At 42.5% G+C, this 15070-nt stretch overlaps 1 protein-coding gene across 1 annotated transcript in view; it reads right to left on the reverse strand.

Moving 5' to 3' along the window:
• Positions 1-15070, reverse strand: part of LOC111869267 (junctophilin-1) — a 230931-nt gene that overhangs the window by 28394 nt on the left and 187467 nt on the right. Inside the window, exon 9 of the mRNA XM_023860661.2 lies at positions 240-440. Within this exon, the coding sequence (XP_023716429.1) occupies positions 240-440 (201 nt within the window). The remainder of the gene's footprint in view (positions 1-239; positions 441-15070) is intronic.

The raw sequence follows: 15070 nt of genomic DNA on the forward strand, positions 1-15070 counted from the left end.
CCCGCCCCAGCGCCACTTTGTCTACCACAAATCCCACTTGACCAGAACCGGGATCGAACCAGGGCCGCCGCGGTGGGAAGCCAGCGACAAACCGCTTGAGCTATGGCGCGGCCTTTGAATTGAGTTTGTTCAATATATGATCCAGTGACGGGGTTTTTTAATATGGCTGTCAACTTGGAGGTTCCACAAAACAAGTATCTTGACAAGTTGGACAACAATCGGCTGCCATGTATTCGTACCTTGACGTGGGGACTGACGAGGTACAGCAGGGGGTTGGCCCTCAGCCTCTCTGCCTCCTCAGCTTGCCGCCGCACCTCCTCGCGTCTCGCCGAACTCAGGACAGAGACCTCTTCCCGAGACATAGGGCCCGTCGCCTTCGGCAGCCCCTGGAAGTCGGGCAGACTCTTCTTGCGCTGCAGCGGCGTTGGAGCCGGCACGCTCTGCAACATGCACCCCTGTTACAGCACGAGGACTGATCCTTGCCTCGCAGTTCTTTAAAAGCGTACACACGGAAGTATGTAGGTGACGACAGTCTATTTACTAACAGAGGTTCTAATCTTGACATTTGCGGGCTGAAGGAGGAAGGGGCGGAAACAGACAAACCTACTGTTTATAGCAAAAGTTGAGAACATATTGGCCACTAGCGTACTTGTGTAATGTTCAGCAGAAGCTAACTAAAGCAATTGTCTATGAATCTCTAGAGGAAACTGACAATTAGTACAATAATACGTGCAGTGACATGGAGCTTGCACAGCCACTAATAGAGTGTATGTTTTGGCTCAGGTAGTAGTTGCTGCTACCGCGCCTTTACTGGTTGCAAATTCTGTATTCCTCACAGCTCTCGAGATTAGAATCTTCTACTGTAGTCGACTCATATATTCATAATTAGTCTTCAGCAAATATCACGGATTATGAGATTGACATGACGTGTAGAGCGAATGGGAGCGATAGGCAATAGGCACAGTAGGTTCGGTGGTTCATGAGCTGTGTCCCTATGATGTGCAGTAACTTTTACTGGAATAGATGCTTTGCAAACTGCTAACCAGCCAGTAGAGATAATTCAGTATGTATTTGTTCTTTTGTGCTTAGTACTACAAAGAAAGATCTTCCCTTCCGTGAGTCACTACCGTTGTTACCCTCCCTCACGCGCATCTCAGAGTTCATATGCTACCGAATGGCTTACATGGAGTATGAAAAGTAAAACCTGAAAGAAAAAAAGACTTGTGAGGCCCAGAGCTAGATGGAAGGATAAACCCTGCTTAAATGTATCTTAAAGAAAAAGCGCGCGAGTATTCACACTCTTCGAATTCAATTTTGGTCCGTATCGGTACAACGTAACCCGTTAATTTGTCTTCAATGAGCTGGAAATCTACATTTTGGCACTTTCCACAAAGAAGGATTATGATGCGAAAACTGACAAATAATATAAGATGCAGATTCAATTAATACTAGAGAGTTCACTTGGAATATTGTTAGGTGTGACGTATAGGCATGCATGCTTGATGTCCGATCATTCAGGGCAGCAGACTGTGCTACTGACCACTACCTGGTGGTGGCAAAGGTTAGGGAAAGACTGGCTGTGAGCAAACAAATAACACAAAGAGTTCATATGGAGAGGTTCAATCTCAAGAAATTAAATGAGGTAGAGGGTAAAGAGCAGTATTGTGTTGAAATCTCAAATAGGTTCACGGCTTTGGAAAACTTGGAAACTGAGGTGGATGTTAATAAATCTTGGTAAACTATTAGAGAGAATATAAAAATGTCTGCCAAAGAGAGTCTAGGTTATTATGAACCGAAGAAGCATAAGCCTTGTTTCAATCAAGGATGCTCAAAATTATTAGATCAAAGAAAGCAGGCCAAACTGCAGTGGTTACAGGATCCAAGCGAGATAAATGGGGATAATCTGAAGAATATAAGACGTGAAACCAGCAGGCATTTCACGAACAAAAAGATGGAATATCTCAAAGACAAAATTGACGAGTTGTAATGAACGGTAAGAACAAGAACATTAGAGACCTGTATAAAGGAATAAATGACTTTAAGAGGGGTTACCAGCCTAGCAGTAACTTAGTGAAGGATGAGAATGGTGATCTGCTTGCAGATTCCCACAGCATTTTGAATAGGTGGAGGAACTACTTCTCTCAGTTATTGAATGTACATAGGGTCAGTGATGTTAGGCAGACAGAAATCCATACAGCTGAGCCGTTAGTACCTGATCCCAACCCTTTTGAGGCTGAAAGTGCTATTGCAAACTTGAAATGTTATAAATTGCCAGGTAGTGATCAAATTCCGGCAGAATTTATTCAAGCAGGAGGCGAAATATTACGTTCTAAGATCCACAATCTAATTACGACTATTTGACATAAGGAAAAATTGCCTGATCAGGGGAAGGAGTCTATTATTGTACCAGTGCACAAGAAGGGTGATAAAACTGACTGTAGTAATTATCGAGGGATATCACTGCTATCAACTTCATACAAAATTTTATCCAATATTCTTCTCTCAACGTTAAGTCCATATATAGATGAAATTATTGGGGATCATTAGTGTGGGCTTCGACGTAACAGATCAACTACAGATCAGATCTTTTGCATTCGTCAGATATTGGAGAAGAAATGGGAGTACGATGAGACAGTACATCAGCTATTCATAGACTTCAAGAAAGACTATGATTCAGTTAGGAGGGAAGTATTGTACAATATTCTGATAGAGTTTGGGATACCCATGAAACTAGTTAGGTTGATTAAAATATGTTTAAATGAAACGTATAGTAAAGTCCGTGTAGGTAAATATTTGTCTGATAAATTTCCTATCCAGAAAGGTCTGAAACAAGGAGATGCTTTATCGCCACTCCTTTTCTACTTTGCTTCAGAATATGCCATTAGGAAGGTCCAGGGAAACCAGGTGGGACTGAAATTAAACGGAACACATCAGCTGTTGGCCTGTGCCGATGATGTGGATCTACTGGGGCATAATGTAGATACCATACAGTAAAATAAACAAACTTTAACCAACGAAAGTAAAGAAGTTGGTCTAGAAGTAAACGCAGAGAAAACTCAGTATATGTTGCTGTCTCGTAACCAAAAAGTAGGGCAAAATCATGATATAAAAATATGAAATAGGTGTTTTGAAAATGTGGCACAGTTCAGATATTTGGGAACAACGACAACAGATCGCAACCTGATTCAGGAGGAAATTAAGAGGAGACTGAACTCGGGTAATGCTTGCTACCATTCAGTCAAGAACCTTTTGCCTTCTCGTCTGCTGTCCAAAAACATAAATAAATGAATATACAGAACTATAATTTTGCCTGTGGTTCTGTACGGGTGTGAAACTTGGTCTCTGGAATTAAGGGACGAACAAAGAATTAATGTGTTTGAGAACAGGGTGTTGAGGAGAATATTTGGACCGAAGAGAGATGAAGTGACAGGAGGTTGGAGAAAACTGCATAATGAGGAGCTGCATAACTTTTACTCTTCTCCAAGTATAAGTAGATTGAACAAGTCATGGAGGATGAGGTGAGCAGGTCATGTAGCACAAATGGGGAGGCGAGAAATTCGTATAAGATATTGGTTGGAAAGCCAGAAGGAAAGAGACCACAGGGAAGACCAAGGAGTAGGTGGGTGTACAATATTAGAATGGATCTTAGAGAGATAGGATGAGATGTTATGGATTGGATAGATTTGGCTCAGGATAGGGACCAGTGGAGGGCTCTTGTGAACACGGTAATGAACTTTTGGATTGCATAAAATGGTGGGAAGTTCTTGAGTAGCTGCAGAATTGGCGGCTCCTCCAGAAGGGCTCAGCTCCATGAGTAAGTAAGTGACGTATAGGCACACCTAACGACATAGATTACACATTATTTTTTTGGCAGTGCCGTATCTGAGGTGAATATTAACACGTGACTAAAACACTTTATGTGCTGTGAGAAGACGAGATAGCTTAGATGGCACGGTAAAGGCTCACGGGTTGCACAGCCAGGTTCGAGTACCGGCCGGAGCATGAGATATTTCTCTACACCATAGAGTCCAGACCGTCCCTTGGGCCAATCTAGTCTCCTACCCAATGGGCACGAGGGCCTTTTTCCCCGGGGTTAGAACGGTCGGGGTATCAAGCTGACCACTCACCTCCATTTAGTTCCAAGGTAAAAAATGGTGGAGCTAAATCTCCAATCACCCATGTCTTCATGGCATAAACAAACAAACAAAAAATATCCGTGGCTTTAGTCCGCAAGCGAACTACACCGACCGAACGACCGCCGCTTATCGGCGAAGTTGGTGCGAACTTAGCGGATAGAGGGTGTCACGTGTCAGCGCAACGAATCTCGTTAATTCCGATTTTCTAGACCGGAGCCGCTACTTTCCCATCAAGTAGTTCTTCAATTTTCCTCACTAGTCTGAGTTGACCCCGTTCCAGACCCACTACTTCTCAGAAAATCTGGTAGAGCCAGGAATCGAACCCGGAACCTCTGGATGTGTAACCAGGAGCTCTTAGCATTAGGCCACAGAGGCGGTCCCCTTCATGGCATAATGCATAACTAATTAAAGAGCAGGAACAAATTTACATTTTCACGTTACAGGTATGTAGAGTGGTTACTTTCAGAATAACGCGCTGTATTTAGAGCAGGCCTGAATGAGGATCAAGACACATCAGGGACGCAGAGTAGCAAAGAAGGCGCATTTTCTGTAGTGCCAGAAGCTTGCTGCAACTTCCATTTCAGTCGGAGAGCACAGAGATGGTATACAAATTACATAAATATTACAACAGTGAATAATCCGCATGTTATGAGCAACAATAAGCTATTATATGAACTCACCAGCAGGAAGTTATATACAATCGCAGGCTATTGTTAATAATTACCGGTTGATTACTATTACCACCACATGTATATATTGTGGCATGTAGGCACGTTGTTATGCAACGACCGCGAAATAAACAACTATACAACGGCCGTTATTAGGCAGCGGCCTGTAAACAGCAACAGAAAAATTGTGTTTCCTGTGCGATCCGTGCCGAGCTGTTATAAGCAGGACAAGTTAGAAGCCAGTGGAGATTTGGTTGGTGTAGTTAGTGAGTGAGTGAGTGAGTGAGTGAGTGACTGAGTGAGTGAGTGAGTGAGTGAGTGAGTGAATGAGTGAGTGAGTGAGTGAGTGAGTGACTGACTGAATGAGTGAGTGAGTGAATGAGTGAGTAAGTGAGTGACTGACTGAGTGAGTGAGTGAGTGAGTGAATGAGTGAGTGAATGAGTGAGTGAGTGAGTGAGTGAGTCAGTCAGTCAGTCAGTCACTCAGTTAATTAGAGAACATATTTGGTTTAGTCGTTGTGAGCTTCTGCTCTTAGAAGCTGGTAGCTGAGGCCGGAGGCCGTTCGGGAACCCAGAGGAAGGAAAACGTCAGTCGTTGCAAGCCGCTACCAAGCAACAGCAGTGAAGACATAACTGTGAACATTAGTGGTGTGTGTAACAGTGAAGTGTAAATTGTAGTCACGCGCTGTATTAAACAGTCATATAAATATGATCATCAAACCGAAACCCGTCTACAGTCACACCACATAAAATTGCGATAATATTTTCATCTTTATTGGACTGTGGTCAGTAACAAATATCTCTACACTGCGGTATATTCAGAAACGAAACAGCAGTTAACAGTTCGAATCTCGGACTCATAAAATATCGGTTTCTGACAAAACTCAGTTAAAAGAGACAGGTTTCGTGGTAAGAGTACAACATGGGCTCTATGACAACTTATTATTTTAAATGCGCATATTCGTAATAAAATACGTGTATTTTGTTTACTTGTTTTTCGATACGCTTTCTAAGATAAATTCCAGATGTGTCGTTATTTTAGGAAGATATGTAATTGCCTAAATTTCCTGAATATCTTGTTACTGCGACATTCCACAGCTGAATGTGTCTTCAGAGCTATGTTACAGAATGCCGGACTCAGTAAGACAAAACAAACCTGAACACTTCAGAAGACATAGTAGCAATGCTCAAGATTTGCACACCAAAAAAATGCCAATTTATGTCCAAGTTGAAAAGTCTATTGTGAACTGAATGCACTTTACGCTGCCAAAGAAAGCAAACAACTCAGATCGCCACCTTGTAGTGAAGTGACTCCACTTGTTCCACTCGTTACTGTATCTGTCTTGCAAAACCATTTACCAGCGTCTGCCTGATCTCAAGATATCTCATCTGTTTCATACGTCAGTAAACTTGAACGATTTACGCAGTTGAAGAGATCTATCTTCTGGGATATAACGTCGTGTAGTCCGTTGGAAGTCAAGTGGCAACTGCCACTCTTCTTTAATTCGCTTAGTGGGGTGTGGAGTCCGGCTGGGTCCACTCGGCATGGCGGCCACTGATTGGCCTATTGTAGCCTGCTCCAGGTGATTATGATGATGGAGAATTTGGTGGAATGAAGATTGGCAGGGGAAACCGAAGTACTCAGAGAAAACCTGCCCCAGGGCCACTTTGTCCACCACAAATCCCACCCGGGCCGCCGCGGTTGGAAGCCAGCGACTAACCGCTTGAGCTAAGAGGTCTCCGTAGTCTAGAGGTAACGTTCCCACTTCATGACTCGCAGTACGAGGGTTCAAATACCCTGCGGAGGTCGTCGAAATTTTAAGGGTGGAAAAATTCAGGGAACAAGTCCTCCGGGAGGGACTTTAAGCCGTGGGTCCCGTGTCGTAGCTTTACGGCACGTAAAAGAACCTCATATCTCCAAAGGAGGTCACTGAGCCAAATTACGGACGTTTCCCGCCCAACAGCAGTCTCTAATACCTCTGGTAGATGGGGGAAACATTATAGATACCTCTCAGCTAGTAGAGCCGGTCTCGCTGGCTGGGCGGGACTGATGGTAAGCACCAGTACCGGTAGGATATAGAGACTGGTAGAAATCATAGAAGGAAGCACAATGGACCAATACAGGTCTAAGTGCATGGGGAAACCCACCCTCTCCGATAACTAACTAACTAACTAACTAACTAACTAACTAACTAACTAACCGCTTGAGCTATGGCGCGGCCTCAACTACTACTTACCTTCAGGTGACTTTCTTACTTGTCTTATACTTCGACCATGAAGATGGAGGCGCCATGTTCCTTCGAAAAATCGGTTAACTTTCAGCAGACTACACAGTGTTATATCCCTCATAACAGCCGCTGTAAGAACCTCAAATCCTACATTTATGCAGTTGGTCGTTAGGTTGAATCTTCTGAATACTGAAAAATTCAAAAGTGAGCATGCCCTGACATTAACTGTAGCAGTAAACAGGTTCGGCAGAGCGAAGCCGTTCCGCTAGCGATACAAGAAGTGGATGACTCGCTGGTTATTCCATGAGGCAGTCCCAGTTTCAGAGGTTATGCAGCTTCGAATCAGACGAGCAACAAAATAAGCAATTATCTAAGCCAAAGGAGTAGAGCCCTTCTTGAAAAATTAACAGTCTTTCAGAGAGTCAAGAAGATTCCTGCCTAATACAGAACCTAACGGTTCACTGTCTTATCCACAAGAGCCTGCCACTGTTCGCTGTCCTAAGCCACAGGAATCCAAACTAGCCCTAACACCCTCTTCATTTAAGACCCAGTTTAACATTATGCTTCAATCCACTGCAAGTCCTCTAAATTGTATTCCACCTTCGCGATTTGACTATAAATACAAGTCTAAGTGCCTACTCCGAGGAAAAAAGACTAAGCCAGTCTCTTCGGTTGAAATTTCTCTGTTATCCATATGTCCACTTTGTCCTTCTAGTTGCGGAAACATATATATATATATATATAGCTTTTAATAACCTTAGGTTAACGATGCAGAATTCACGAAATCATTCACTCATTCGCTCCATGAAGCCGAGGCCTTACACTACCTGTAGCTCAGCTACTCGAGAATGTTCGAACACTTTATGGAATTCGTAGGTTCATTACCGTATTCACAAGAGCCGACCACTAGTTCCTATCCTGGGCCAGGTTAATCCAGTTCATATAGCCCCCCTCTAAGATCAATTTTAAAATTATTATTCCACTTACTAATAGGTCTTTCCTCTTATGATTTCCCCACCAAATTCATGTAACCATTCCTCTTCTGTTCCATGCTACATGCCTACATTTCTCATCCTCAATGACTTAATTAATCTATTTATATTTGGCGAAAAGTACAGAAAATAAAGGTCGTATTTATGAAATCTCGTATTATTTCATCCCTCTTCGGTCAGAACATTCTACTCAGCACCCTGTACTCAAATACCCTCAGTCTATGTTATTCCCTTAATGTAAGAGACCAAGTTTCACACCCATGCTAATCTGGAGGCAGTTTTATAGTTTTGCATATTTTGATTCTTAAGTTTTCATACAGCAGATGAGAAGACAAAAGGTTCTAAACTAAATAATTCGCTCATTCATCAAAGTCTCTAGAGCCCTTTTTGAGCCTTAGCCTCTTCTACAGTTTCGTAATATTTTTACACAGTCGGTAAGACTCCTTGGACGAGTGATCAGCTCGTCGCAAGGCAGAGAGGATAACATAAACACAGACATCCACGCCTTGAGTGTGGAACTAAATAGTAGCAACCATTATTTCAATTTCATCTTAATTTCCTCATGAATCAAATTTAGATTTATTAGTATTATTTTCTATATTATTATTAATATTGTTATTATTATTTTCTAAACATTTATTTTCTTAAGTGTTCCACGGACGTCAAAATGCCTCTCCTTTCCCTGTAGACAGTTCATACAATGTCTGTAATGCGTGTACGCTGCCAGCGCTGCAGCGCGGAGCACGCAGAAACAAAGGACAAATAAGCAGAGCAGTCTACAGCTTATCACAAGTCACGCTGAGCTTGACACTCCATCTTAGTCATACTCGTATTTCAAAATTCGGTTCAGACTAGTAAAAGTACGTCTCATTACGTTTGCCAAAAACAGTTTATTTATGGAGGCCAAGAAAACGTACTGTCTGATCCATTAGCAACCAATTACAACCAATTAATCAAGATCTAGGCAAAACATTTGAGTTACTGCCCAATACAATAACCAAAACATATATTTCACATATGTACAAAGATTTAAAATGGGCTTCTTTCTGTAACAGTTGAGCACCAGAAAAGCTAACAGAACAGCAGCTCTGGGCGTTAGTTGGCCCGAACACAAAATCACCCTAACATGAGGTGTCTACTCAAGGCCATCCCGATCACCATCACCTCTATGGGGGGCGTGTTGATCCAGCTCTCGCTCGCACGGCGCGCCATGAGGGCCGGGCTGAACAACAGGTCCTCCTCTTCCTCGTCTTCATTGTACCACATCTTGGCCCTAGGCAGGCCCTCACAACACTGGGAATGCTCCACCGAACTGAACCCAGCACGGTTGTGATACTTTTAGCCTCAGTCACCTCCTCCCCTTCCCCCTTTCCCTCGACGCGTAGGCCGTCGCGACGGAGTTGCCAAGATATTTCCTTCCATGTTCTTCTCTGTTTTGTTTGTGTTGTTTTTACTTCTCATTCTCCCGGGCTCAGCCGAATCATATACAGACTTCAAAGCCCGTTTTTACAAAGATGTCCGCTCAATATGGCGTGCAACTGTTGGTATTTCTTCGAAAGCGAGAACTTGCAATTTACTTTACTAGACTAGTGAGCTAAAGCGACAACACGTCTGGGTTATATTTCGATGACACTTTATTCGAATCTCGGAAGGTACAATACCTATTCTAAATTAGGGTTCAGTTACTTTCCAGAACATTCCACTTTCGTCAGGACTGTACTCTCTGACCAACCACAGGCCAATATCACCAATTCGGTTCTCAGCACATAGTCCCTTCCCTTTACACTGCAGTCCCTCTATGCACATGTCGCGAGACACCACCAGTTCGATTCACGGTACAGTTCCCCATTCATTATTCCTGTTCTTGCAAGCACACGGCAAGATAATGCCGCGAGACAAGCCATAGGCTAATACCTGAAACCGTTTCACAGCAGGCACTCCTCTGTTCCTTACTTCCCGGTCCATCCACGTCCATCCGGCAATAGTAAACCACAGGGTACTCACCCTTTTGATTTACAGCACATGCGTACTGTCCTATTTGAATTCGATGTCAAACCTCTGATATTTCAAACTCATCATTAAATAGTTTTAGAGTCAATAGAAAGTCAATTCTGAAGGCTAAAGTAGCGGCAACGTTCGTGTCTTTTACTCCGAACTTGACTGGTTTGGAATTTCATACGGTGACTGGTCATATTGGGGGCACGCGGTACCGTCGTTGTTTGAGGCACCATGTTACAAGCTGGAAGGTTGCGGGAATGAATCCAGATGAGATGGAATTTTTCAATTTGCCTAATCCTTCCAGCCGCACTATGGCCCTTGAGTCGACTCAGCCTCTAACAGAAAAGAGTACCAGGAATATTCCTGGGTGTGAAGGGCGGCCAGCGTGTCAGGCTGACAACATCACCGCCATCTGTAAGCCGATTGTCCAGATGAAGTGGGAGCCTCGACATCTCACAACCCTAAAGGCCTCCATGGCCTGTGACAGAGATATATTTACATTTAGTGGTCATATTGACCAACGACTTCGTGACTGTTCTATCTCTTTAGGCTAATGACGGAATGATGCCTTAAAGTAAACATGACAGCCTTCTTCCAAATTGTTACCGCACATCATTCAGGGTTCCATTTCTATCCTGTTCAATGCTATTTTCTGTAAGTTCTGAAAAGTGTCTTGAAATAACATAAGAATGACTCAGTAACATATCGCAACCAGTCCCTCGTCCGTATTGACGAGTTGCTGAGAGGTAAAGCCAAAGTCTCACTTTAACCTTACTGTGGATCAGAAAGTCGCTTATTTTACGTTTGTGTCAGGGAAAGAACTTTTTTTTTAAAATATTTAATGGGATCAAAATTTTTAAAGTGTGTTATAACTCCGAGGTACCCTCGGCAAAATTAAGACGCTAATAAATTACGAAATGTTTACATCTAAATGTATTAGTCCAAGAATGGTCGAAGGTGAATTAAGCATACTTAATATGTAACAATAATTTAGTCGTGTGTAACAATAAATTTTACAGAATGAAAAACTAAAAATCATCTAATTTTCCAACAGAAAAATGGTTATTTGGATATATGCTAACGATGCAATTGGACGAAGTGCGAGAAGAAGTCATAATGAAAAATATCTTAGTGGATTATGTCAGGTTATGAAACTGAGATTAAACAACCCAACAGCCAGTTCCCTCCGACTCAGGGACAGTCAGCAAATTATGAGACGTTTATCACTGAGGAGGAAGAGCAAACTAAATCAGTGACAATAAACCAGCAGACCTCTGTTTTCCTCTGTATGACCGACGACATAATTTCATGAAAACATACGAACATTTACAAACACAAGAATGAAACCGTACTGATCATTTCCAGACAGTATGCACACAACCGATAAGATTTTTTCGGATTAACGCAAGGCTCCACAAATCAAGCAAATCAGAAAAATTCGGAAGCGCACCCGTGTGCTAGTTTCCAAGCTATCAAAAATCGTGTCCACCTTAAACTACGCTGTTAGCATTGTCGAAATATAGTACTTTTCTGTTATTTAAATATTAAAATAGACGGGTAGACGAACACATATGATGGATATAGCTGTCATCTTCCATCTGAGGACTATACTCACACTAGCTGAACGCTTTTAATTAATCCATGCGACCAATGAACATTTTTTTTTTAATTCGCTTAATGGGGAGTGGAGTCCAACTGGGTCCACTCGGCACGGCGGCCACTGATTGGTCTATTGTAGCCTGCCCCGGGTGATTATGATGATGGAGAGTTTGATGGTATGAAGATTGGAAAGGTAAACAGAAATACTCGGAGAAACCCGCCGCAGCGTCACTTTGTCCACCACAAATCCCACTTGACCAGACCCAGAATCGAACCCGGACCGCCGGGGTGGGAAGCCAACAACTAACTGCTTGAGCTATGGCGCGGCCTGACCAGAGAACCTACTCACACAACTAATGTTCACCAACCAAACGCAGTACGACTAATACCTGCTCGAAAACCTCACGCGTCAAAGGTTAGTTTTATATACCGCATCCGCATACGGAGAGCATTATAATGGGAAAGGATTAAACTGGAAATAGGTAGCAGTAAGCAATAACACATCAATAATGCTAACATTATTTTTACAAGGTTTCTTTAGTACTCTGAAAATATGGGACAATTGCAAACGAAATTCCAGAGGATCAACAGCGCTGGTATACTTGTGTCTATGGATCGGTTGAATCTGTAGGCTACGCAATTAAATAGTGAAGCTATGAACACACACACGTGTTCAAGTAACATTTCACTTATTAACTCCTGGTTACACAACTGCAGACACTAGCGCCCAGACTAACAAGCGGTGAAGCGTGATACTAATTCTGATCAGAGGCCAAACTGGTTTCTGCAATTGAGAAAGAGGCAGTCAAGTGCAAGACACTGTATTTAGCTTCGAGACCTATGAATGACTATGACTGATTCACTGTTGATGTCAGGAGACAGACGATGAAGAAAAGGGCTTGGCGCAACCAGCAGTGCTGTGTAAATACCCGGAAAGTTTCGTATCGGGTGCTAAGAATACAAGTAGCTGACATTTACGCTTAATAAAGGAACAAACTTTAAGCAGATTTCCTACAGCAATAACACACGTGTGTCTCATTCAATAGCGCTACAGATATGGATGTACGATGGAATATGAAATATACATTAAGTAACCATGACAAGGCATAAAATACCGTGAATGTCTTGGGACAGGCCTGTCAACCATATTAAATTTTGCAATTTCGGTTTGTTCTTCGGGCAACAACATTGTGGAGAAAAGAAGTTATTGGCAGAGCACGATATTGAAAATAATCTCACGAGAAGGAGTGGATACTGACGGGGGTTGGATTGGATATTGGATTTACTGACCAATTTAACACACAACTCGTAATTACACTCAATTATAATTTATTTCTTTCGTATGCTTTTGCTGCGTGTCTCTTTTCGTATGCATATGAAGCATAGGAAAACAAGACAGCAGCACAAGACACAAAATGAAGGCACAAAACCCACCAACTTAAACACACATGCGCTTCGACGAGACTTACATGTACAACATAAGCAACAAAAGGGAAGAGAGCAGTTTCCTAGTCCAATAATTTTAACATCTGATGATGACCACATTGGTCGAAACACGTAGTGATAAACTTTTATAGTGAATATCTTTAAATGAATTTTATAGAACATAGTGCTGCACCTGTGGCTGTAAAAACTAGTTACGGCAGTCTAAGGTGATAAAAATTTGTGAAAAGTTGGATTGGGTCAGTATATTACATGGTTACTTTACATTGCTCCATCAAATGCCGTGATTAAGCAACATGTAATGAGAATGAGGCATCGTAACAGGGTTGTGAATCATAAATACAGAACATCGTGGAAAGAAAGAGCTGTGGTCTAATTTAAAGCTCTGCACCGGCTTTCGGATTGACTGAAGATTTAAAGTCCACTAAACTGAAATGGGTGTTCGCAGGTGTAAGCACATTGAACAATCCAGAGAAATAGACGAATAGACGCTGCTTCACTAGACGACAATACGCTCTCGTGCAAACAGTTCATAAAGACTTAAACATTAAGTCCCGTAGAATGACGGGTCAGGACTGAAGCCGAACAGCTGTTATGATACAGTAGGCCTCCCAGCTGCACAGCTCCGGATACGTGTGAGAGAGGCACAGTTAACACTGCGAAGGGCCTGTGTGTCTTCCGCGAAAAGGACATCTTTTCGCGATAATGTCCGACATTCCACGGTACACCATGCATCCAACAACTTAGCGTACACTCCGGTGAAGAGGACTATGGTGGAAGTAGCAGGGTTATGCAAGAAGCGTGCTTGATGTAACGCACAATTCGACTTCTCTTCCCACGTCCGTGAGAGCCCGACCCTGACATAAACAGCGCACGCAATAACCTGCGTTACGTAACGGACACAGGTCCATGGTTGTACACGGTATCATATGCCAACGTTACAATGCGCGACGTGCGTATTTGAGAACAGGATGCTGGGAGAGCACTAGGACCTAAGAGGGAAAAAGTAACAAAAGCCCAGAAAAGAATTCGTAACGAGGAGTTTCATAACTCAGCTTTCAAAATATTATGATAAGAACTTTATAGAGTGCATCCTGTTGTGTGTATATCTTATAGTTATGACCGTTAACATAAAAATAAACCGGAATATCTTCGGGTGAAGATAAAAACAGATGTTAATACGTGTCTCACTTATTTAATATAAGCGTGGATTTCTTGCTACATGTTTCGACCTATGATTTAGGACATCATCAGGCACCTTCTATAACCTGTAACTCAAGTTATTAAAGTAAACTGGTTCTTTTCTGTGCTCTGCTCTGAATGCACGCTGCACTGCAATAACAGACGAACATCTCGCATATTCCAACACAAAGAAACTCTTTGTTAGCTTCGTCGCCAATTTGTGAGGCACTGCATTCAACTGGTGTATCATGATGCAAACTCGGTGAGTTTGCAGTTCTTTTCATGTATCAATCATGTTTGTATGTGTAATACTTTGGATAATATAGTGTTTTGAAATGGAATGAATCATTTGTAGGAACCATGTATTTCGGTTCAATTACAATATTCTGCTGGGACGTTGTAATTTCAGGTATGAACCCTGTATCACGACAACGCTATAAATCTGATCACTATGAAGCCTATCTTTCGTGACACAGAAATGAACAGCATCATTGGGCGAATGTTTTCAATACGCACCTTCTGAACCGACGCAAATAATTCTGATTGTGGCGTGATGCAGCTACGTCAGCTCTTGTTTTGAAACAAAAGAAGTCGGACGTAATGATGTGAACGATGCTACTGACTTTTGAAACGTCAAGGGCAATGACGCAACTCTGGGAACTTTGGGAGACAAAGAGAGGAAGAGCTACCACCTGCAGTGACTCTGCTGAATGCACCCCACGTGGCTCACTACTCATGTGCTGTCCTCAACACGCCTTTTTCTGCTGAACAACGATCCAAAATCCAGTTACTAGGTTAGCAGTTGTGACCAGATGAAGGGTGTT

This window comes from Cryptotermes secundus, unplaced genomic scaffold (genome assembly GCF_002891405.2).
Source record: "Cryptotermes secundus unplaced genomic scaffold, Csec_1.0 scaffold18, whole genome shotgun sequence".
In the NCBI taxonomy this organism is placed as follows: domain Eukaryota; kingdom Metazoa; phylum Arthropoda; class Insecta; order Blattodea; family Kalotermitidae; genus Cryptotermes; species Cryptotermes secundus.